This window comes from Abramis brama (genome assembly GCF_963993115.1).
Source record: "Abramis brama genome assembly, chromosome: 17".
In the NCBI taxonomy this organism is placed as follows: Eukaryota; Metazoa; Chordata; class Actinopteri; order Cypriniformes; family Leuciscidae; genus Abramis; species Abramis brama.
In genome coordinates, this window is record NC_139979.1 from 14447254 (window position 1) to 14471120 (window position 23867).

Sequence of the window (23867 nt, forward strand, 5' to 3'; positions counted from 1 at the left end):
ATAAACCAATTCATTTTATTAAATGTTGTGGGGTCGTTGTACGTTAGCCTAAAGACCAGCTTAATTTACCAAAACAATAATTTCAGGGATATTACGAGTTACAGGGGGAAACAAATCTTTTATAACCAGGCCAGAAACAGACTGACAAATGAGATCAGAGTTGCTAAAAGAAGCTTCTCTGAAAAGCTGAAAAACCAGTTTTCAGCCAACGACCCGGCATCAGTCTGGACAGGCCCGAGGAACTACAAGTCACCATCCCCCCGATCTGTGGAGAATCAACTTGCTGATGATTTAAATTAATTATATTGCAGGTTTGAAAAGCCCAGTCTCACACCACACACCCACTCTGATCTGCACTTCACACATTCACCATCACCTCCTGCACCCCCTCTCCTGCCATCCAACCTGAGCTTAAGGTCTGCGTGGAGGACGTGAGCCGAGTCTTCAAAAAATTGAAGACTAGGAAAGCTTCATGCCCAGACGGCATCTCATCTGCTTGTTTAAAAGCCTGCGCTGACCAACTGGCCCCAGTCTTCACGCAGATCTTCAACAGATCATTGGAGCAGGGTGAAGTTCCCTACTGCTTCAAATGCTCCACTATCATTCCGGTCCCAAAAAATAAAATTAAAAAAAAAAAAAAAAAAAAAAAAAAAAAAAATCACTGGACTTAATGACTACAGACCTGTTGCTCTCACGTCTGTGGTCATGAAGTTGTTTGAAAGACTGGTGTTGGCCCACCTGAAGGACATCACTGGACCCCTGCTGGATCGCTTTCAGTTTGCTTACAGAGCAAACAGGTCTGTGGATGATGCAGTCAACATGGGACTGAATTATATCCTGCACCATCTTGACAGACCTGGGACTTATGCAAGGATCTTATTTGTGGACTTCAGTTCGGCCTTCAATACCATCATGCCTGATCTTCTCACAGTCAAACTGACTCAGCTCTCCATGCCATCCTCAATCTGTCAGTGGATCTCCAGCTTTCTGACGGACCGGCAGCAGCTAGTGAGACTGGGGAAACTCACATCCAGGACTCTCACAATCAGCACTGGTGCCCCCCAAAGGGTGCGTTCTCTCCCCACTGCTCTTCTCCATGTACACTAATGACTACACTTCTAAAGACCCCTCTGTCAAGCTCCAGAAATATGCAGACGACACCACTGTTATCGGTCTCATCCAAAACGGTGACGAGTCTGCTTACAGACTGGAGGCTGAACAGCTGGCTGTCTGGTGCAGTTATAACAACCTTGAGCTGAACACACTCAAAACAGTGGAGATGATAGTTGACTTCAAGATGAACAGCCCAGCACTCCCCCCACTCACCATCATGAACAGCACTGTGGAAGCAGTGGAGTCTTTCAGGTTCCTGGGCACTACCATCTCTCAGGACCTGAAGTGGGACAATCACATTGACTCAGCTACCAAATCAGACATCAGGAGACTACAACGGACAGTTCGGACTGCGGAGAGGATTATCGGTGCCCCCCTGCCAACCCTCCAGGACCTGTACTCTTCCAGAGTGAGGAAGAGAGCAGTTAAAATCATCACAGACTCCACTCACCCTGGACACCACCTGTTTGAACTGTTATCGTCAAGACAGCGACTCAGATCACTGGCCACAAGAACATCTTGGCAAAGGAACAGGCCATTTCCCTTCTGAACAGTTAACATACCCCCCAAGGCATATATGCCTGTTAGTGCAATACTCCCACTGTTTAGTGCAATATCTTCTAAACTCAGGTGATATTTATATTTATGCATACTATTCAAAATACAGTAAATATGTTCATAATCTGTAAATGTTTATTTTGACTAAACCCAACTGTGACCTTATACTTTTATACTATTTTCATATTTTTATATTTTATACTTAGAATTTTTATTACAATGTTTCTTGTTGTATTTGTATATGTGCACTGGAAGCATCAGTACCAAGAACAAATCCTTGTGTGTGCAAGCACACTTGGCAATGAAGCTCTTTCTGATTCTGATTATAATGTTTTTTCCCTTCTGTGCATTATAATGAAGGCTTTGTGAAACTGCACAGCTTTTCCACTTTTTTAAATTACATCATTCAAAACATTTTCTATCACGTACGCCAATGAAAGACATTTCTGTTCCATTGGTTTGTTCCACAGAAGAAAGAAGTTGACACTAAATTTCGTAAGTCGTTGTTTTTAAAAGGAGGTTGCAAAAGTCCTTTCTTCCCTACTATGGTGTATACTAAGTGAAACGAATTCTTGAACAAGAAAAAAATGTTGAATGGAACTTTTGAGGGAGCTATTTTGATTAAAGGGGTGGTTGATTATGATTTCACTTTTCACACTAACTTTAGTTAGTGTGTGTTGCTGTTTGAGCATAAACAACATCTGCAAAGTTACAAAGCTCAAAACAAAGTTAGATATTTGCTTTTAAAGAAATCGTTTTTTAAGAACTAAATGGCTGGTAGGGACTACACGAGCTTCCTCCCGGGTTAGTGACACCACCAACCCTAAAATTGACCAAAAAAAACCCGCCCCCGGGAACACAGTCCATGTTGAGAAGAGGAAGAGTTGTTGTAGTAGAGCACATTTGTGAGTCAAGCTGTCGGACATGCAATACAGTACGCAACATTAACGCAATAGCATGTCACTCTGTGTATGCATCTTAACAGAATTATTATGACATAGCCTAATGTGCTAATCAAAGACTTGAAGTTACTCCATATCAGCAACATAAATGCATCAACTAACCATTCAGAAAAGTCCTGTTGCATTCTACATGTTGTCACTTCTTCTTGAGTCACGCCATCATTGTCTGACTCAAGTTTAAACATAAAGAACAGTTTCTAACATTTTAGTGCTTGTCTGCGTGAGGTAATCAGAGCTGCTAACACCATAGACTGTAACACCGGAGACAATTTACACACACGAGCTGTTGAAGCTCCGCCCTCTGTGCCGGGAGCAGCAGCCAATTTGCATTTAAAGGTACCATTTTAACATGCTGTAAAAAAATAATATCTGTGGGGTATTTTCAGCTAAAACTTCACATACACACTCTGGGAACAACAGAGAGTTATTTTTCATATTGCAAAAAGGGGCATACCACCCCTTTAAAGATTACAAGGGCTCATAAATAAAAACAATCAATGATGAGCACGGATCATTTATAATAAATACAGCAATATTGATTTCATGACTTTAAGGCTTAGTTCACCCCCACACCCCAATTTTTTTTTTACATATTAAGATATTCTGAGAAATGTATCGGTGTGTTTTTGTGCAATGGAAGTCAATGGTATCCAAAACATTCTTCAAAATATCTTCCGCCAAACACAATGACTTGAGGGTGAAATGATGGCCCGTTTGATTAGCTTTCCAACGATCGTTTGTGTTTAATATACCGCACAGCTGAATAACTGAACCATTAACTGGGCGGTTCATCGCCGCAGTACAACTTGTACTGTCTGGATTGTACAACCAGTCACAGAGCCACAGACTGAAAGCGAGGAGCTCAGAGACAGTTGATCGGAGGATGTGCTTGGATTTCCTCGATAGACACTGATCTTCCGTGTCCACTGAGGAAACTTCTGAGGTAAGCCGCTATTTTTCTTTAATTTGATAAGAGCTATGATGTACATGTGAGGATTATTCATAAAGCATGAAATCAGAACGATGGAAATCGTGATATAGCCTCTCTGCCTACTGCAATTATAGTTACCGATTTTAAAACCATCGCTAGGCTACACACCACCTGTGTTTGTTGGTAGTAGGTGTGCGTATGTTTGTCTTCAAACGTTTATCAAATTAATAAAATCTTACGACTCGTGTACTAACGGAAGTAGCCTAACTTTAAACATCGTTTTCTCCCTCCTCCTCACTCCTGCTCATTTTTATTGCCACAATATTTATAGTGTCTGTGAGATAAGACCTTCGGCTGTGAATAGCGATTTTTTTTTTTTTTTTTTTCACGTTTGGTATCTCAAAATATCTCCAAAATACTTGTTGACTGCTTAAGGATAAAGCCCAGATGTACTTTTTTCCCCCAAACTTTATTTGTGTTTGCTTGAGCAGCCTTCCTACAATGTAGCCGAGTAAAAGGAATTTCAAGAATTTCAACATGTTTTAAAGCTTTAGATGTTTTATGTGTCGTATTATTGTTAGCGATATTGCTTTACTAAATAAATTAAATTTAGACCAATGTTTAATTATTACTTTTATATCAAACTGTGTAAATTGAGACATGCCTGAAATTCTTTAAGTAGGCTATTTAGTTTGAGATACTATTGAACCTGGGATTAAGATAAAGTGAACCCACGTCAAGTGAAACTCAAACTTTCAGTTATTTTGCACAGGTTTCTCTGTTTCACAAATGAAAAAATAAAATAAAAAATATTTGAAAAAATTTGGAAAAAAATGCTTGACCTTGTAGAGTTTAGATTCTCCAAATACATGGGAGCAAGAAAATGCGTTTATGTAGGCCTATTGATAAAATGTATTTGTGTTAAAGTGTATGTTAATTCTTAGAAAGGTAATTTCTATTACACCTCTTTCTGTTACTCTTTTTGGTCTTTATTCAAAATATAGCCTTACTTTGAGGAACATGTTTTAGGAATATATGATTTAATAAATATTTGTCTAGTGTTTAATCAATTTACATTATTTCAGAACAGAGCGCTGTTTAGAAAATGCCATAATATATATATATATATATATATATATATATATATATATATATATAATCTTTTAGAATATCTATTTATTCAGTACTTAAAACATTATGTTGAACCTAGTGTTTATGGACAGGAAGTCTCTCCAATGGTAAACTTGTGAAAGGAAAAAAAAGTAAAATCCTGCTATGCCAGTGAAACCTAGAATCATTTAATGGAACTCAACAAGGAACTTGAGACAATAATGAAGGGTCTGTTCTACTACAGGGAAGCATGAGATTAGGTTAATCATTTCCTCTGTCTGACCTTGGCAGAAATATTCACTTGAGCATTAAATCACATGGCAAAAAGATGTATATTTATTGCTTGAGCATTGCACTCATTGGAGGGTTCATTGTGGATTCCTGCTTCTGTCACAAACACAAACATTGAAAAACTGCAAGTTCTGAAGTAAAAGGTAAGATGTGCTTCTTAATTTAGTCGTTTTTTAATTTGTGGTACGCAATATGATTTTTATAGCAAAAATAAATAATGTAAATAAAGTAAAAGTATAATTTTGTATTATGGATACAGGATATTTGACATTTTCATAATGTTTACATAGCAATTGATTTTTGAAGATCGCATTTAGAAGTTGTGCTTTAGAAAAAAGAAAAAAAAAAGAAAAAAAAAATTATATATATATATATATATATATATATATATATATATATATATATGTCGAAATACGCTGAAATAAGATAATTTCATTTTTCCAAGAACTGAAAACTGACATTATGATATAGAATTTGTAATGTTCTGCCAACAACTCTTTTCCCATTTCCTCTTTGTCAACCATACTTGCATATTACATTTATGATTATGGTTATAAAAAATTCTCCTTTCAAGTAAAATGTATTTATTTATTTATTTATTTATTTATTAATTAATTAATTATTACAAACATATTTTCTTCTTTTTTTTAAAACTATAACAATAAAAAAATACAGCAAACCAAAACAACAGTGAACCCCCAAAAACAAGTAATACTTTTTTTTCTTTTTATTATATAATGATCATATTATTATTATTATTTTATGTGAAGGCAGCATTTAAATAAATAAATTCTGATCTTGATTTGCTTGCTGAACCTTGTCCATGCATTAAGCCAAAGCATCCTTCTATTCTTACAAAAGTTGAAAAGATGAGTGATTAGGATCCCAATAACTAATTTTTTTGTCTCAATCCTCTGTTGCAGATCTAAGAAAAGCCTGTGAGAATGCTTTTTTCGCTGGCTCTACTTCTCAGCTTCCAGGCATTTCTGCAAATTAAGCCAACTAAAGCCAAGGATTCCTGTACAATAGCATCTGAAGACCGTGTAGCTGACTGTAAAGGTTTACGACTAGATAATGTGCCTGTTACACTGCCTGACTCACTGGAAGAGCTTGACTTGTCTTTCAATACCATACAGGTCATCCGCAAAGAAGATTTTTCCAAACTTAGTCATCTGCGAGTCCTCAAGATTAACTTCAACAACATCTCTCTGATTATGGATGATGCCTTTCAGGGAAACCCTCTGCTGGAGGAGCTGAGCTTATTTAATAACTCTATGAGAGAAATTCCCTTTAAAGCTCTTGAGTTGCTCACAAATTTGAAGATTTTAGAAATGTCCAATAATTTGTACACACAAGCAACTCTGGGTGTTGTTTTTTTGAATTTCACTAAGTTAAAATTGCTGTCCATTGGTGGACCTCTGGTCAGTAAATTAGGAAGCCGAGACATTTTTGTGCTGGAAAATATCTCATTGGACAAATTTGCTATTAAAACTGGTTCTGGTTTTAAAAGTTATGAACCTGGGTATTTCAGCAACCTTAACACAAAAAACTTGTGGCTTGATATAGCTTTCGACAAAAACCCAGATGTGCTTCCAAAGATATTGAAAGATATAGCAAACAAGACTTTTGATGTGCTACGTTTTCGAAACCTTTTTGAATTTCAGTACTATACTGGTAAACAGGATATTTTTTATGGCCTGCAGTATGTACAGACTCAACGCCTAACATTCTATCGAGGTAAATTCAATGAGCAAGTTATGAGAATGGCTCTGGTAAATATGCAAATCAGTCCAATCAAAGCCCTGGAACTGCTGCTCATCGATTTTGCTCGTTCACAGAATAAAATGCAGGGATCCAGTGTGACAAACTTGACATTGGAACAGCTGGTTCTCTCGTAAGTAATACTAACTCCTTTTGATTTAAAAAATAAATAAATAAATAAATAAATACTCAAATAATTATTCTAATGTTATTGAAATTCTCATCTTTTAGCAATGGTATTGCATTTCTTTGTTCCAAATATTTATACCTTAAAAAGTACAATGAAAATTGTTAATGGACCTTTTAGGGATGCACGATATATCGGCCACCATATCGGTATCGGCCAATATATGTTCATTTTTAATGTTGTCATTGTTGGCCCAATAAGAAAATCTGGCCAATATATTAAAGCCAATAAATAATGGTTTGTATATAATAAAGTGTGTCATATAAGCTACATAAAATTATAATGAGAGCATTATAATTGTGTGCTTGGGACATGGTTTTTAATGGTGAGACTTTTGTTTTTGTAATCAGGCTCTCAAAAAGTATATAAAAATTTAGATTTAATCGGCTATCAAAAATAAAGAATTATCGGTTATCTGTATCAGCTAAAATGTTCATATCGGGGCATCCCTAGGACCTGTTAAGAAATCAGAATCATTTAGAAATTGGAGCAGGAGTCACTAAATTGTTTACGATTCTCATTCCTACTTATAAATCTGTATGTATAAAAAAAAAATTCTCATCTAGAATTGTTATGCTCTTGCTGTTTTGTTCTACAGGGACATCAGTAATCCAGATATAATGCGCTTCGACTGGAGCTTCACCTGGCTTAATAATGTACGCCAATTCATTGTATGGAATGTAAACTTCAACAGTGTGCCGTGCGACTCGTGGCCGGAGATGAAAAATATTGAGCTTCTGGACATCTCTAACAACCAGCTGAGAGACAGTTATCTTTATAACCCACTATGCGAAACTAAAAACAATTTGCACAAGCTCGAAACCTTTAACATCAGCCGTAATCGACTTACCAGCCTAAGTGACTTGGCTTCTCTGACAGAGGACTTTGTCAAGCTGACAACAATTGACATGAGCCACAACCAGCTGCAATACATGGGGGATCGTATCTGTAATTGGAGACAGACCATTATTAAAGTAATCGCTCATCATAATAGTCTGACAAGCGACTGTTTTAAATGCCTCCCCACTTCTGCAGTCTTCCTCGATCTTTCATACAGCAGCCTAGACCAGCTGGACATGGACTATTTCAATAAGGCATCCAACCTTACAGAGCTTCTCCTCAGCGGCAACAAGATCAAGTTCATCCCATCTGGCTGGAGGAATCCATATTTGAGGACACTCGCTTTAGATGGAAACTCATTTGGACTTGTTAGCATGACGTCTTTTAAGGACATGCCTAGTCTACGTGTCCTGGCCGCAGGCAACAACCCTTACCACTGTATCTGTGATCTCTACACCTTCATACAGGAAACCACAAGCAAGGGGAAGGTGACCATCACAGACTGGCCGGACAACTACAAGTGTTACCACCCCGAGCTTCTTCTCAACACAAGGGTATCCCAATACTTCCCTGGTCATTTAACCTGTAATATTACACTCGTTATTATCATCTCCGTGTCAACAACGGCAGTTGTTGTCCTAGCTATCATGCTTCTGTGCTACATTTCCAATGGTCCATGGTACATTAGAGCCACATACCAGATCATCAGAGCCAAGTACAGGGCCCATAAAGAAGGTTCAGGTCAGACTGTGGACTACACCTTTCATGCTTTTATTTCTTACAGCCACTCGGATGCAGAGTGGGTCCGAGACCAGCTGCTCCCTTGTCTAGAGAATGCTAAGCCTCCTTACCGCCTCTGCATCCATGAAAGAGACTTCATTCCAGGGAAGTGGATCATTGACAACATCATTGAGAACATTGAAAGTAGTCGCAAGGTACGTCCACACACACACACACACATTTATGTTCTTCGAAGATGCCTTTTTACAAAAGATACATACAGTGTCAACAATTCTGAAATAAATGTAATACAAGCCCAGTTGGATAACAAGGATAAGCCAGAATTTCTTATAGAAGAGGCTGCACCATAAGGCTGCATTTGTTTAAAAATATAATCATTTAAAAGAACTGTTTTCTACTTTAACATATTTAAAAATATTTTTCAGCAGCCATTACTCCAGTCTTAAGTGTCACATGATCCTTCAGAAATAAGTTAATGAGTCAAAAAGACCATTTATTTGAAATCTTTTGTAAAGAAATGTAAAAGTCTTTATACTGTAACATTTGATCAATTTAATAATGAATTCTTGCTGAATAAAAGAAATACATTTCTTTAAAAAAAACTTTAGTTGTTTTTCACACTATATTCAAATATATTTTATATTTCGCAATATTACTTTGCAGTGTAACTTTATCTTGCAATTGCAGCTTTGTTTATATTCTTGGCTTTATATTCTACAATGTGATTTTATTTCTTATTGTAATTTTCTAACAAATTACCTTATTGATTCTTTTTATTCTGACATGGAAACGGGCTTCCATATACAATAAACAAATTTTTTTTATTAAATCAAAAAGACAAATCTGATGTGCTGAAGCATTTTATAAGTTCCCAAAACTGTCAAATATGTTAGACCAACACAGACAGCATCCTAACTTGTTTTTTCATTATCAAGGTAATCTTCGTGTTATCGCGGAGCTTTGTGAACAGCGTGTGGTGCAACTACGAGCTCTACTTTGCCCAGCAACGGGCCATTGGAAAGACGTTCAGTGATGTGATTCTGATCGTGAAGGAGCCCATTGATCCCACTTCTCTTCCCAGTAAATTCTGCAAGCTCAAAAAGATGCTCAGTACCAAAACCTACCTGGAGTGGCCCCAGCAACCCACAGAACAGAGCTTTTTCTGGGTCCAACTGAGGAGTGTTTTGGGGAAACCAAACGTAATAAGACAGCGCACAACCAGCCAGCGTAGCCGACTGTCTTCAGTGAGATCGATTTCTCTGATAGAGCTGCCGCAGAACCAGAATTCTGAAGATGAAGATGGCCAACAGGCCAACGATCAGCTCTTTAATAGATGTCAACAAACTTTGAGAGAACTTGTTTGAAAGACATAAATAATGTTATCTGTGGCCTGAGATGACCAGATTTATTTTTTATTTTTCCTATACATTCAGAATATGACATGCAGTATATAGTAACAATGACGCAATGACGTTCAGCTAAGGTTTGTCTAAACCGGTTTGTCTGACTCATTGGTGGCAGAAGGACTGGAAAAGGTTCATTCTGACTCATAGATTCAGTCAGTGAGCAAAACAAACAACCAGATAGATCTAGACAGTGATTTACTGGCATAGTTGACCGTGGCATACACAACAACACACAAGCTCACTCTGATAATCAATACAGTTCTATTTACTTTAGTATGCAAGTATACTTATCTTGATTAAGGTAGTGAACTGCAATACTGTTCAATCACCTATGTCTACGGAAACAAGTCATTTATTTCAATAAAATTGTGCTACTATTGGCTCAGAAAGTATACAACTGTATCAGTATAGAATTATTTCATTAAATCATGTTAAAATATTTAAATTAATTTGTAAATACAGACTATATTCAGTTTTAATTCCTTTATTTTCATCCCTTTTTTGCCAGACACTTAAATGTATTTATTTTCATACACCCATGTCACACTACATAATGATTTTATGTCTGTTCTATCTAGCTGTAAAGCATTAGTCAATACTAAACAGATGGATGCTTGCAAATAAACAAGAAGCTATGACACAACCACTTTATCCTCTTTGCAGCCTCGCACGCCATTTCTAGCTTCTCAAGTGATTTTTTTTTTTTTTTTTTTTTGAATGGAAACATTCAGAGCAATAAACAAAATGTGCTGGACGTTTAATCATCACTACTTTGTGTGTGTTGTTGTGGTTGTTACTGCATTTATCATCCTTTTTTCTCTGCAGGCCTAAAGAGTTACTGATTTTATTTTTATTTTATTTTTAATTGAAACTGAATACATTTTAAGATAGCATTAATAGATTAATTCTAGTCACATTTATTTGATAATGAAATACCAACTTGTGCTGTCACAATACTGTACTTCACTCCACCTCATAACATACAACATCAGATTCCTTTAGCCTGACAGAAATATAATTTCACATGGATTAAACCTAGACTGTAGTGAACGCAAGTTATTTTTACGCAAGTGAGATCTGAGATAGAATGATGCCAAGAATTCACCTATTGGCCTCAAGAGAGCCAGGTTTCAAGTTTCAGCACATACCTTCCTTGACAAGTCAGGAATAATCCAAATCAATGTGACTTAATTTGATATTTTTCTTGATTAGTGATACCAGTCAAAAGCATTTTGTCAAACAATATAAACCCCGGCCACAGCCCTGCAGAGTTTAGCTTCAACCCTAATTAAACACACCTGATCAGTTAATCAAGTCCTTCAGGCTTATTTGAAAACTGCAGGTGTGTGTGTGTGTTAAAGCAGGGTTGGAACAAAACTGTGTAGGGCTGTGGCCCTCCAGGAACTGAGTTTGACACCTGTGCCCTAGAAGAAACCCCTAGACAGGGTTTGCACTATATATATATATATATATATATATATATATATATATATATATCTATCTATCAGGTTGATTGGGACACTTTTTGCCATTGAGATGACTGGGGAAAAGTGTCCCAATCAGCCTGAAATATATAAAATCTACAAAAAAAGATCATATTTTTGCATAGTTACAGCTTTATTTAATTAAATAAACGTGAGATATCACATAATTTATTTGAGCAGATCCTCATGAGTAGACCTTCGATTGCATGAGCGTGCGTGATGACATCATACGTGCGGGCTGCGGTTGGAAGAGGCTCCGCCTCCGCCTTTACTAATTGCCCCGCATAGGTGAATGGACGCTATTTAATGAGCACGTCTTTTCAAGCGCTAGGTACCACTTCTTCTTGTTTAGGTAAGTTAATTACGTTAACTGTTTGTTTTTATAGACTTCAAATGTTATGCTGATTATAATAGCTTTCTGAAAATATTGTTTATATATATTTTATTTAAGAATTATTTCTTAAAACATAAATAACTCTCAATGTTTTACGGATAAGGCAGTTTTTGTCTTTTTAGGCATGACATTTACTGTGACCAATGAAGGTGAAAGTGGTTCTTTTACCAACTGTAGACTAATTAATGGGATGGAAGGTTACAGTTCATTTTAAAGTTGCATTTAAAATGAGTTGCATTGTTTTAGATAGTAATCTGATGTTAACTATCATGTTAGTGTTAATGTCTGCATTATTGACAGATTGTATGCTAGATTTAATAGCTGTCTAATATAAAAAAGATTGGGTCTACATGGCTTAATGGTGGATTAACAGTCTCGGAGCCTTTAGTTCATACAAAAAGCTAATTGAATAATTGATGCATACCTGTCTTCCCTCTCTCTAATGATAGTCATCTGCCTGCCAGTGCCAAAAGGCCTGTTTGTTCAGATATTAGATCCCTCAGTGCTGTGTAACTCCAGTCTTTGGGGTCCCGTGGGGGGGTGAAGGGGCCCCTGCGGTCAGCAGTTGTCTGTGCAAATGCATTAAAGAATCAAAAAGGGCTATGCATTCTCACAAAACCGTAATTGTGTGTATTTGCATATTTGTTGGATGAATAGAGAATGCACTTAAATTAACAGTCCACTAACACACCTGCGTAGATCTTCAGGTGTTTAAAAGTGAAGTGTTAGACTTGGATTTTGCATAATTAGTTTTTTTTTTAATTGTGTATTTTTGCAGAGTATACTTTGTGAAACAACATGTCTTCGAAACTGGAAAATGCAATGGAAGGCCTCATTAAAGTCTTCCACACATACTCTTCCAAAGAAGGAGACAAGTACAAGCTAAGCAAAGCTGAGCTCAAGAGCTTGCTTCATGGAGAACTCGGTGACTTTTTAGCAGTAAGTTCTAGCCACATTAAGTAGCATTAACATTTATGGCTGACGTGCATAATTGAAATAATTGTGTCTGTCTCTGTCCTGTTGTAGGCGAGTAAAGACCCCTTGGTTGTGGAGAAGATCATGTCTGATTTGGACGAGAACCGAGATGGAGAGGTGGACTTTCAGGAGTTTGTTGTGCTGGTGGCTGCTCTCACAGTGGCATGTAATGAATTCTTTGTAGAGAGCATGAAGAATTAAATGTTCTTCTATTTCTCCCTTCAGCTGCATTTTGTAAGTGTCATTTATCACAAAAATAAATAGTGACACGCAGACTTATGTGTATGGAAGCAAACTATCAAGAGTGTTCAAGATGCAATGATTTGTTCAGAGCAATGTTTCTCAACCGGGGGGGCATAAGATGACTTAAAATAGTTTACAATATGAAATGACCATTAAAATAAGCTAAAACGCATAAATATCAAAGTATAAACTGACATTGACTTTTTACGAATGTCATTCTTACCAGCAGGATTCCCAGGAAAACCTAGATGAGGGAATTTTGAAAGGGATTTCTAGACCTGGATCTGAGATAAATGGAAATAAAATTCTAAAAGGTCAAGCAAATTTAATACACGTTATATTTTATTAAATATTTTGGTAGAAATTGATATTTGAGAGGGAATCATTTTAAACCCTGTAATCACAAATTGCTAGGAAGCTAGATAAACCCAGAAGAACATTATTGAAACTTTTGGAATTATGGGATTAAATTATATAATTATTATTTGCAATTATAACTTGATACATTGCCACTCCTACTTTCTATAAAAAAAAGTTTGAAAATGAGCATCTTATTACAGCAGGAGTACCAGAAATATTGTGGGGGCCTACAAATATTGGTCCTGAATTTTGTCTTAAGAGTGCCATCTATAGGCTATAAAAAGCAATGTCAGCCTCTTCATTGAACAGTGTTTTATATACAGATATAATATTCATACACTTGTCTGAATGATTCTTAAATGTCTTTTGTAATAGAGGTGAAGACACCAGATGATGGCAGCTCTTCCCAGTGTGAAATAATCTTGTGCCTTATAAATGGAGATACAGCCTAAATATTTGATAACTAAGAAAAAAAGCAAATCAGTTTGAGTGTCATGTCTTTGTTTATTTTTAATAACAAAATCACATATTAAAAGATTAGAACTCATAAGAATTTCACTCTGTAATTCAGACAAAAATTAATTTAAAATGTGACAACTTTTGCCTATGAGTCAAAAGTATGGGAGAGGAAAAAATGACTGAACAATGGTCCATTAATGGGTCACTCTGGAAAATGGAAAATCAGAACTATAATTTCAGTTCCCAAATGTCTAATGGTTTGTGTGGCAGTTCATTTATAGCCATTTCATTCATGTTACTGTAAATCTAATTATGTGGTGATACAGAATGTGGGTTCGAATATCTTGGTGTGTTTCACTCAGCTTCATGCTTCTTTGGGCTTGACGGCCACCAGTACCAGGTTTCGTGGGGAAAAAGCAGCATCAAAGAGTGGGATGAGTTCACTCTTAAAACCTAAATGTGAAAATACAAAGGTTTTACCCACTCTGTAAAAACTATAAATAATATAATCCAATATTACATTTTTAATTATGTAACCAAAAATGTAAAAAAAAAATACAATGGTGTCAACATAAAATAAAGCTAGTTTGGTCATTAGACCATTTTCTCACGAGTGACTGGCTCTGCGACACATACCTCTCTCCTGCAGGAAAATCATTCTGTCCAGTAACAGTAGAGTCTCCACCACAGGTGCCAGGAGAAGAACCAGGCTGAAATACACCACCACTTTACCCTGGTGCGCTAGCATTGTTTCCACACAGACAGAGTCATACGGGAGATCAGCGGGTAGGCCCACCCGTGGCAATGCCAAACGAGCATACCTGTGATAAAACACAAAACAATAGTATAATGCGACAGTCTAGTATCTCAGATGTATTTTCAAATAAGACAGTTTAAAGTATGATTGAGATTTTGACTTTAATTTAACTCTTTATTTCTTCCTGTTCCAGGAACTGAAGTGCAGGAGTGAGTCACAGATTTGCCAGTTCTGTAAAGATATTAATATTATCAAATGTCATGATAAAGAAAAACTAACTCAGAAAATGAAAGTGCGTGGGCTTTCTTAACGGTCTGAACTCCCGGTCTCCGCATATCGGGCCTCTCCGCTCTGATGATGCTTTCTAAGATGGCTCTGTAGCAGTGTGTCCGCAGTAACCCGCTCTCCTCTCTCAACCGCTGGAGATAGTCCTCTATTGCATGACACGCTCCCTCTCGTGCCTTGTAGGACAACTGGTGCCCTGGTAATCCACGTACCCAGTCGCTCATTGGATAACTGTATTCTGAACAGGAATCCGCCACTGTGATTTCTGAAGAAAACGGGGGCTGGAATACCCCTGGAGGGTTTGGGTTCTCCTGGGTTGAGATTTTCATGTAGCAGCAAGCCACAGACGTGATGACCTGAACCTGAGGGCAGTTGGCGAAATGGCGCAGAAGTGTGGAGCTGAGGTCTCCACAGGCGTGAAGACCTGTAAGGACAAAACTACCCAGTTCTTTGGCACCACAATCAGTAACTGGTATGCTTTTACAGGTAAGAATTTCGGTTGCCATTCCTGATGGAAAAGCCCCAGTGTTTACTTGGGCTACAGAGTCTGAAATATTTATGTGAGTTTTTTGAGCCTGAAGAGTATTTTGTAACTCTGCTTTGTCCTCTGCTTTGGTTTGGCATGAATGAGGCTTCAGATGCAGATCTTCCACCTTCTGTTTCTTTTCATATGGCCCAGTGGTTGGTCCAATACTACGGTCACTTTCACTTGCTGTCACAAGTTGCTGAACGAAGACATCCCATGAAGCATGTGGGTTGACCCAGCCCACCACATGACGAGGAGAAGGACCAGGTTCAGAATGCAGACCTTGAGCTTTTCCTGACTACAACAGAAACGCAGATCAGAAATATCACAGCACATCCAAAAAACAAACAAACTGTGGGTCACAGTAAGACAAAAAATAAAATAAAACATGGTCTGAGTGAGAATACAAGCTGAAAAGTAATATCAATATGAAGTAATATCAATATCTAAAGAGGTTAAAGGAACAGAATGTATATCATTTTAAGGATATTTTTTAAATATAATGTAAAATTTAATATTTATGAGGGTCTTACCCTTTGGTTCTCTTTCGTGAGTGCCAATAGGAGCTGTCTATCAAATTTGTTAGCCATAGAAACAAGGTTGGGATCAGCCTCGATTCCAGTAACATCTAGGCCGAGTCCAAAAGACAGAAACCGTGTCAAATGGCCCTGGAGGGATGGATCTAATTAAAGTAGGTCATTTGCATATTCAAAATATAAAGATTGGCATATTTAAAATAACAAAATGAAGCAAGACGTCACAGTACCTGTCCAGACCCAACATCAACCACACAGTTACAGTTAGCCTGATCACACAACTTCTTAACCAGCTAGGAGAGAGTACAACAGAAGAAACATTTTTAAATAATCTTTAGTGTATCAAATGATCTTATTGGAGGGTTGTTTCTTTCATAATGACATTCAGAATCTTTCCACGTTGACATCACATGCATTATATTGTACCCATACCGTGCCTAGGCGGCGGATTTCGTGCTGCTTCTTGGGCTTGACGTGTTTACGGAAAATGTGTCCTAACAAAGAGCTCTGACTCTGGTTGGACTGAAACTCTGGCACTGCTGCACCCGCGTCCTGACTGTGCCCACCTGGTGCTTTACGTGGAAACGACAGCACATGTGCTGCTGTCCGCAGCGCCAGTAAAGACAGAGGCCACACAGACGGGTACCTAAAAGACAAAATACCCTTTTGAAATTACTTCCATTAATCGGTTTACTCTATAAAATAATTTGTTTTTAAGGAGTTTACATTTGTACAATACAGGGTTATCATAGTTATCTAAAAATAATAATAATAATTAACTAGATGTACTAAAATAATTATAACTAAAACTTAATAACATTTTAATTAACAGATGTTTTAATTAATAAAAAATAATACAAACTATACAGACATGTTAAAAACTAAACTTTAAAACTTTAATTTAAATTCAAATGAGTACATAATAGTACATCAATGATACTAAGTAACACTCATACAAATAATGTATGAAGAAATCATGTTCAGCACTTGATGTCCGAAGAAAAATATGGGAAAAAAACGAAACCAGTTTTGGCAGATGCTTTCATCCAGAGTGACTTTTCATTGCATTCAAGATACATTTTATCACTTCATGCATTCCATAATAATCAAAACCATGACCTTGGTGTTGCTAGAGGCATTTTCTGCTGTTTGAGAACACTGCAATATGAGACTTTCCTTTTCAACTTAGTCACTACATTTATTACATTAACTACATATTATTATTTTGATGACTTCCTGTTTTAAGATGTGTAAATAGTCATATGTTCAAATCTTTAATAGTTGTTGTATAATTACATCTGTTAATCTCAAAGCATTTTGATGAATGAAAATGCTCTTGATATATTGCAAAGCAGTGTTCTGACTTTGTACGGTTATCAAGGCAAATATTAAGGCAATGTATTGTTAACAACTACAGACAGATACACAGAATAAACTCATTTTACCGCCTGTCCCTAATCTCTTTATCCAGCAGCAGATCAGCGATCTGTGGGGGTGTAAGATCACCAAGGGCTTCCTGCCAGCTCACAGGCAGAGTATCCCACAAACTCTCACTGAAGAACTCCTGTGTGGACAGAGAGAAACACCGATACACTTTCACATGTATATTTCAGTATGCTCGCGCATGCTCAGATGACATAAACCCTACGGCTTAACCCTTGTGTGGTGTTCATATTTTTGTTACTCAGCCAGTGTTCGTGGGTCTGGTGGACCCGCTGCATTTTTGGGGTTTTAATTCAACACAATTAAAAATGTTATGTTAAAATACTCAACAGATGTTTACTTCATCCCAATTACAAGCAATATAAACAGCATATATGGTTAATATTTTCTCTTTAGCTTTGTTAGATCACATTTAAGAATTGCAACCTCGTGTGGGAATGGCAGGAGTACAAAACTCACTCTTGCACTCTTTCACACTTACACACAATCTCTCTCTCACACGCACGCACACACACACTCATGCACACACATACAAACACCCACAACACACAAACACAAACACAAACACACACTCACTTGGATATGTGGTGTACGTTCACTCTCCATAGGCATAATGGTTTTTCTAATGTACAAACTGTATAATCTATCCCCCTACACTAACCCTACCCCTAAACCTACCAATCATAGAAAACTTTTGCCATTTTTTGAATTTCAAAAAACACCATTTAGTATGTTTTAGTATGAGGACACAGATGTCGTCATAAACCATGTTTACGTTGTAATACCCATGTCATTATACACATTTGTGTCCTCATAAACCATATACAAGAACATACACAGACTAACAGAAGGCCCTGACAGGAGGAGGACAGAGTAAAGGTACACAGGACCTACAATTTCCACACTTTTATGGTCCACTGGACCCGAACATCCTGTGTGTAATATAAATGTGTAGAGGGGGTGTACAGTGTGTTTTCATTGAAAATGTGTTCTGATATTCCTCACAGAAAATGAGCCAAGGCCAATGAGTCTCAGTTTGAAAAAATAATTAATTGTATCATTTTTCTTTTGATAAAAAATGAAAACGGGTCCAACAGACCCGAACACCATACAAGGGTTAAATGTGCGGGATTATTCGTTTGCTGTTACACTTAGTCACTCACACTTGGAATCAGGACAAACGTTAAAATTCATAACATAGAAGTTCATAAAGCACAAACATTAAAAAAGTACAATAAGTTGTTGATTCATTACTATTATGTAGGAGTCTGATATGCGTCTGTAGGTTGACAGGAGCGATGTCAGCTTCTCGGCTAGTTCTCTCTGCTCCTGCTCTGAAAAAGTCGCCACAACCATTTTTATAACATTAAAAAATACAATGCAGATTAAACTGGGTGCCCTTCAATACTACCAGTAGTCAGTTAATTGAGAAACTTAACTGGAACGTAATATGAGTTTTCTGTTTACATGTAGCAATCCGACCACACATGTTCGCGAAGAGCACCGCCTACCACCAGTGATGTCCGATTCGTGAACAAATCAATGAATCGGTTGAACTGATTCAAAACACAGGCCTGAACAATTCGTTCGTGAATGAGAGTTGATTCGTACTTGATTGCGAAAACTTTGGCGAAAATTGTGTTGTTTTTCGTTCTTTTATAATCCCCCCCCCCCCCCCCCCCCCAAAAAAAAAATAAAATAAAAAATAATACACAATGTATATAGTTTATGCTTTTTTAAGTTTAAGCTACTTTAGCAAATTAAGTTAAATTAATGAAAATGATTAAATGTTTCCTTGGCAGCTAGTTGAAATTAAATGTTATTTTTTAAATTTATTTGATTTCATTTAACGTTTATTTTAAGTAACGAACATGTTTTTTATGGATTTAGCAAAAACCATCAAATGTAAATGGGAGTTATGTTTAGGCTTACTGTTTAATCCAGCAACAAACTGAACTGGGTCATATCCAAAAACGTAAGAATCAGAATCAGGTTTGATCCGGTTCGTTAAAGTGAGTTGTTCGTAAGATTCGAACTTCCCATAACCCTCCGACCCGGAAGTGCACATGTATTCATGCGGTGTGCTTGGCTTGAACACGGGAAGAGGAAAAAATATCAAAGATCGCCTTTTTGGGGCAAATAATGGTATGTATCCCGCAATTCTATCCGTAATATAGTCGCACAATTTATTTCGGTGTACACAGTGTGATACTTAACTTAAACTCGATCATGGAAATTAGTTTAAGATTTTGCGAACCTGTTTTTCGCCTCAATTTACAAGACTCGTGAATCGTGATTGTACAGTTGAGTTAATCCGTTGATTACACGGACTAAAATTAGTTAGAACAAAAGTGAAAATGTCACGTCTATCTACCTGGTTATTAAAATATCATATCTCCACGTTTAATGTATGTTTATCCCTTATTGTAAAGAGATGCTAGTTACTTTTTAAAAACAAACATTGTTTATAACAGGGGTTATATTAATGTATTTATTATAATATTTTCTGTTTAGTTAGTTATATCTTATGTTTATTATTTATTTATGTTAAATGTTTTTTAATACTGTTTTTCCTCTGAACTGTTCTACAGACCCCCGTTGGGAGTCCCCAGACCCTAGTTTGAAAACCCCTTGTTTAAGATCTTAAACTGACAAATTATGTTATCAAAATCATTTTGTGTGATCCCATTACAACATTGTTAGTTCTTGTCTTAACAGTCATTCATTGTTCTTTTTTTCTCTATTTAAGAGTGACAACTTCAAGAAGACACCTGTTATAATCAACCTTTGAGAGTGAATAAGAATGTCAGGAATTATGTTGAACCTGGTTTCTGAGCCTGGTCATGGAGGCAAATCAGGTAAATACAGAGGAAATGCCAAACATGATCGTTTCCTTGGAAGGAGACATTACCTGGAGCACAAGGGTTTGTTAAAAAATAAACAAAATAAAAATCGAAACAAAAAGATCCAGCAGCAAAAGAAAAACAAGTCCAAAAATCCACAGCTCAGCGGAAGAGATGGATCAACCCCAGATGCTATTTTTCCTAAATTTACCTCTTGTCTGCCTAATAAGACCAGTGAGCTGCCTAGTTCTGCAAATACATTTTCCCAGCAGTCCACACTTTCATTTCCATCCACTGCCAGCACATCTCAGAGGGACCCGACACACCAAGCGGCACCCCGCACTCTCGGACCATTAAAATACGTGGCATTGGACTGTGAGATGGTGGGAACAGGACCGAAGGGGTGTAACGGTGAACTCGCACGCTGCAGTATTGTTTCCTACGACGGCGATGTTATTTTTGATAAATTTATCAAACCCGTCAATCCTGTGACAGATTTCCGCACTCGCTATAGTGGGGTCAGGAGGCAGGATTTATTCAATGCCACACCCTTCCATCAGGCACAAAAAGAGGTATGAAATAACATCTGTACTCAAATGATCATGTGAATGTGCATTTATTTATATAGTAGACAGACACTTTAAATCAAGCAAATCAACTTTTAAACTACATGAACATTGCAGCCCACCAAATATATGTTATTGAAAGCTTTTATATAAAGTCAGGCTTTCTTTTATTTTTTTTAAATCGCAGAATGTTATTTGTTTGTGAACCTATTTTATTCCTAGTGGATCTTCATAAAAATGTATCGAAAGGTTAAAATCGTTTTCTGATGCACAATATATCTGTAGTAATAGTACCATCAGCCAATATCAGATATTTTTTTAATTGATTGGTGTTGTCTATTTAATTGTTCATGTACATTTCCCCTATTTTTACATTTAGATCACCTTTGCCGTCATCTGATACATTAAACACTGTTTAATGTAATATTTAGCAAATCTCAAAATTAATATCCATTTTTCATACTGTACATTATTATTTTTCTATGCCCAAATTCACCTGTAGCGTTTAAAATGATTGATTTTAGTGTTTTTTATTGATCTATTTTTATTTATTTAGTTTTACTGACTATAATATGAAAATAATTATCAGCTTCTCATTATCGGCCCAAATTTTCATATCAGTTAATGTTTAATTGAAATGCTTAACTAATTGCATTACATCTCATCAGAATGTCATATTCAGCGTGCTTAGCGTGGGTATGACGCATATTCAGCGTGCTTAAAATAAAAAAAACGAGTATTGACGAACCAGTAATAGTCTGATTAATCTTATATATGTTTTGCACACAGATCTTGAAGATATTAAAAGGGAAAATGGTTGTGGGCCACGCCATCCAAAATGACTTCAAGGCCTTAAAATATTTCCATCCTGCTTGCCAAACACGAGACACAGCGCGGATTCCACTGCTAAACCAGAAAGCTGGACTGCCCGAGCATCAAACTGTCTCTCTGAAGAGGCTCACTAAAGCTATCCTCGACAAGGACATACAGGTGGGTATAACTCCACACGGAACGTTGTAATGTGGCACAGTGGATGTCATTTTTTACCTGTGCCACAAAGAGTTCTTTGAGGAGTTCAGCTGTCAGACATTTCAGAGTAAATCTGGAGTCAGTTCAAAAGCAGCTCTTGAATCCTATGATTGAGAGTCAGACTATTTTTATATATGAAAATAAGAACAGGCTTTCAGTTTTTTTCCACTGAGAAACTCTTCTTACGTTTTCAGACAGGGAAGAGAGGCCACTCGTCAGTAGAAGATGCCAAAGCCACCATGGAACTGTACAAAGTAGTGGAGAATGCATGGGAGCGAAAACTCACAGCTCTCAGCCTTTCAGCTAAAGCAATGGATCTAGCTCTGAATCAAAAATGATTTGATTTTTTTAAAAGATACTGTTTTAACTTGACACCTTTTATATCAGCTAAACTTCTTAGCAACTGAGTTGAAATACCACTAGGGGGCTCTATAGTTTCCGTGTATAAAAAGGGTATTATAAGTTAACTTTATTGGTTCAGTTGCTTTGAAGAAAGTGTTAAGTTGCAAAACATGTTGGATATTATGCTAACTGTACACATTAATTTTTGTGTTCTTTTTAGAACCTTTACAGTAAGTAAAAAGAAAAACTGCTCTCACAGTTCCTCTGTCTGCCTGTTTGTCTTTCTGAAGCCTTACGAACAGGACGAGTCAGCATTCTTCTTCTACTGTGAATTCAACACCACCACATGAATTACTGCTCCTTCTGTATTTAACTGTCCAAATGTACAGGGCCTCATCTGCCATCCTTGAGATTACAGTCAAAGCTCTCTTCCCTCCAAACCCACTCAATCATCAGTCAGTCTGTGTTTAAGGATCTGGTCGCACCACTTTGGTGATGTTTGGGAAGCAGTCAGATCTTCCTTGCCCACCAGTTTCCCAGCGACTGACAAACTTGAGATTTCCAGCCTTATATGGGATTCTCTTTTGCACAGTTCCTTAATAAACACTAAAGCAAACGCACACCATCCGTGGTGGAGGCCAAAGAAAACAAATTTGTATAAAGGAGATTTGACCGCACACTTGCAAACACTTTATTTCACCAACATTTTGGCAACAAGCCTTTGTCAAGGTGTGACACAACCAGAAATGTTCTAACATGTTTAATACTTAAAATACATGCACTTTTTGCATCTTTTTTTTCCTGAAGAGATACTGTATTAAACATAATACAGTAACAACACAGTAATACTTTGTGTATTTAAAATCATGTGAAAACTTCAATACAGCTTCAATTATTGCAAACGCAATTGATTTTGTTCCCGTTTGGCCAGCAGAGAAGAACTTCATACAAGTTGAGCTTCATGTGTATCAGAACATGAGGACGCTTCATGTGTATCAGAACATGAGGACGTGATTTCCTCAAAAGATCTCTACAACCGTTGAAGGTACAACTCTGTGGAAACCTAACTATGACTATTTTGAAAACGCTCACGCTCCCTCTAGTCTACCAGAGTATGTCGATTTACCCTTGTTAGATGGTAATTCAGATTATGTTCAAAATGGACACATTTCTACTGTAGCTCACCTCTCTGAGAAAACCTCAGACTGAAATCTCAGATTGAATCTACATTGTTTTCAGACTGGATAAACTAGTGTTCAGGTGTTTTCAATCTCTTCTGAAATGAGCAGTGTTGGGGGGTAATGCATTACATAATCAATTACTTTTTGATGTAACGAGTAAAGTAACGCATTACGAGTAACGTGCATTACGCGATCAATTACTTTTTGATGTAATGAGTAATGCATTACAAGTAATGCACATTATGTAATCAGATTACTTTTTTAATGCAACTGTAAATTACATTCTAATAAAACAAATACATTTATGTACAGCCAAAAAAGTTACTTCAGTTTTAAGTATTTTCATGAACAACAGTCACATAGTATGAATGAAAAATAGCTAGTGATGCATGATGTCCTATTTAGTGGACAGATGATAAATCAGAACTTCCTCCCAAATTAAAATCAATACTTGGAAAATGTAACAATGATATGACTCCTTAGATGTTACTTGATGTTACAACAATGATTTTTTTTTTTTTTTTTACCTGCAAGAGTCTCCTAT

The 23867-nt window shown here is 36.9% G+C and overlaps 4 protein-coding genes across 8 annotated transcripts; 3 read left to right on the forward strand and 1 right to left on the reverse strand.

Moving 5' to 3' along the window:
- Positions 1-2864: 2864 nt before the first annotated feature.
- On the forward strand, positions 2865-10670 carry tlr18 (toll-like receptor 18). Of its 4 annotated transcripts, XM_084089337.1 has the most exons (6): positions 2865-2969; positions 3393-3576; positions 4966-5108; positions 5889-6859; positions 7512-8688; positions 9430-10670. In XM_084089337.1, the coding sequence occupies exons 4-6, from the start codon at positions 5910-5912 to the stop codon at positions 9856-9858; spliced, it is 2556 nt and encodes an 851-aa protein (XP_083945463.1). In that variant the 5' UTR covers positions 2865-2969; positions 3393-3576; positions 4966-5108; positions 5889-5909; the 3' UTR covers positions 9859-10670. The 4 variants fall into 4 exon arrangements, with proteins under 4 accessions (XP_083945463.1, XP_083945465.1, XP_083945464.1 ...); XM_084089339.1 differs by lacking the exon at positions 4966-5108; XM_084089338.1 differs by lacking the exons at positions 2865-2969; positions 3393-3576 and adding an exon at positions 5641-5673 and having other exon boundaries at positions 4750-5108.
- Positions 10671-11661: 991 nt separating this feature from the next.
- s100a1 (S100 calcium binding protein A1) lies at positions 11662-13064 on the forward strand. The gene is made up of 3 exons (XM_084089949.1): positions 11662-11736; positions 12557-12717; positions 12805-13064. Exons 2-3 carry the CDS (start codon positions 12577-12579, stop codon positions 12952-12954), a joined length of 291 nt encoding a protein of 96 aa, XP_083946075.1. The 5' UTR covers positions 11662-11736; positions 12557-12576; the 3' UTR covers positions 12955-13064.
- A 779-nt stretch (positions 13065-13843) lies between these two features.
- On the reverse strand, positions 13844-18866 carry mettl25b (methyltransferase like 25B). 2 transcript variants are annotated; one of them, XR_014603287.1, is made up of 9 exons: positions 18801-18866; positions 18617-18691; positions 17365-17483; positions 16352-16565; positions 16150-16212; positions 15917-16051; positions 14744-15681; positions 14452-14636; positions 13844-14268 (listed from the first exon to the last, which is right to left on the reverse strand). XR_014603287.1 is itself a non-coding variant. In XM_084089948.1 (9 exons), the coding sequence occupies exons 1-9, from the start codon at positions 18849-18851 to the stop codon at positions 14180-14182; spliced, it is 1761 nt and encodes a 586-aa protein (XP_083946074.1). In that variant the 5' UTR covers positions 18852-18866; the 3' UTR covers positions 13844-14179. The 2 variants fall into 2 exon arrangements, 1 of the variants encoding a protein (XP_083946074.1); XM_084089948.1 differs by having other exon boundaries at positions 14852-15681.
- Positions 18867-19413: 547 nt separating this feature from the next.
- Positions 19414-22403, forward strand: isg20l2 (interferon stimulated exonuclease gene 20-like 2). Its single transcript, XM_084090086.1, has 4 exons — positions 19414-19507; positions 20112-20777; positions 21561-21761; positions 21995-22403. The coding sequence occupies exons 2-4, from the start codon at positions 20166-20168 to the stop codon at positions 22136-22138; spliced, it is 957 nt and encodes a 318-aa protein (XP_083946212.1). The 5' UTR covers positions 19414-19507; positions 20112-20165; the 3' UTR covers positions 22139-22403.
- The last annotated feature ends 1464 nt before the right edge of the window (positions 22404-23867 follow it).